Consider the following 1,272-nt stretch of genomic DNA (forward strand, 5'->3'; position numbering starts at 1 on the left):
AAAATCGATGCTCCAAAATGTATCCAAAAACAGTTTTTTTGGAGCATGATTTTTTTTTTTGCCGGGACCTCCACAAATGTCATTTCATTACGAAAATTGGTACGCATGTAGAAAAAACATCAAAGTTTCTTGACAAATAATTTCAGATTTTGTTGAATTGTTTTACTATTTTTTCTGATGTTACTGTTCATCCGTGATCACTGGTGACCGGGATCAATTCCTCTGTGTCCTATTAGTAGCTACTTTTATACAGCAGGCAAGTTAAGCAACAACGCCTGTCTGGTGCATAAATAGGCGGCGAGGGGACCTCACAAGGGCGCCGTCCTCCATAGCAGCACAGCACACCCACCCTCATCTTCAGCTCTGCCGAAGCACAAGCAGAAGCACCCACCCTCATCTTGGTCTCTCTATCCGTACGCCTCCCTCACCCCTCCCTTCACCGCCCGACACATGGAGGCGAACCAGGAGAAGGCTCCGGGGACTGCCACCGGCGGCGACGCCCCGAGGCCGGTGCGAGCGGTGTGCGTCTTCTGCGGCAGCAGGCCTGGCAACCGGCCGTCCTTCAGCGCGGCCGCCCTCGACCTCGGGAAGCAACTGGTGAGCTAGCTAGCCGTCAAGCTCTGCCCATGTGGTGCATGTCTCGCTAACTTGGTTCTCGACGGCGCACGTACGCATCCTTAATCCTTTTGCAGGTTGAGCGGCAGCTCGATCTCGTCTACGGCGGCGGCAGCGGCGGCCTGATGGGCCTCGTGTCCAAGGCCGTCCACGACGGCGGCCGCCACGTCCTCGGGTAAAGTCCTACACTGCGCATCTACAGTGCCTCTCACTCTCTGAGATACTAGCTTCCATGGTGGAACTATAGCTTGCAGTTTTGCCATAAATAATCGTCTGGCTGGCTGCTCCTGTGTGCAGGGTCATCCCTAGTGCTCTCCTGCCGGAAGAGGTAGTGCATGCGCGAATCTCTTCTGCCACCGTACACACATACATGTCCTGCTCTCCCTGCATTATCTGCATGAACGAAATGCATGAATGTTCCTGATTATTTTAACTTCTAGTAATATACTATGATATATGAAACGTGTTTTTGAATGTGCGTACGAGTCTTTCCTAGGTGTCAGGGGAGACGTTGGGAGAGGTGAAAGTGGTCAGGGACATGCATGAGCGCAAGTCAGAAATGGCAAAACACTCGGACGCCTTCATCGCCCTGCCAGGTCACAGACTGTCACTGATCTTAGCCACTGCGTGCTACTCATGCGTGTGTGTGTGTGTGTG

The 1,272-nt window shown here is 52.5% G+C and overlaps 1 protein-coding gene across 1 annotated transcript in view; it reads left to right on the forward strand.

The window, feature by feature from the left end:
* Window positions 1-330: 330 nt before the first annotated feature.
* LOC119289204 (probable cytokinin riboside 5'-monophosphate phosphoribohydrolase LOG4) overlaps window positions 331-1,272 on the forward strand; it is a 2,002-nt gene continuing 1,060 nt past the window's right edge. Inside the window, exons 1-4 of the mRNA XM_037568584.1 lie at window positions 331-597; window positions 693-790; window positions 913-943; window positions 1,112-1,211. Coding sequence (XP_037424481.1) covers window positions 451-597; window positions 693-790; window positions 913-943; window positions 1,112-1,211 — 376 coding nt within the window. The 5' untranslated portion in view covers window positions 331-450. The remainder of the gene's footprint in view (window positions 598-692; window positions 791-912; window positions 944-1,111; window positions 1,212-1,272) is intronic.

This window comes from Triticum dicoccoides, chromosome 4A, assembly GCF_002162155.2.
Source record: "Triticum dicoccoides isolate Atlit2015 ecotype Zavitan chromosome 4A, WEW_v2.0, whole genome shotgun sequence".
In the NCBI taxonomy this organism is placed as follows: domain Eukaryota; kingdom Viridiplantae; phylum Streptophyta; class Magnoliopsida; order Poales; family Poaceae; genus Triticum; species Triticum dicoccoides.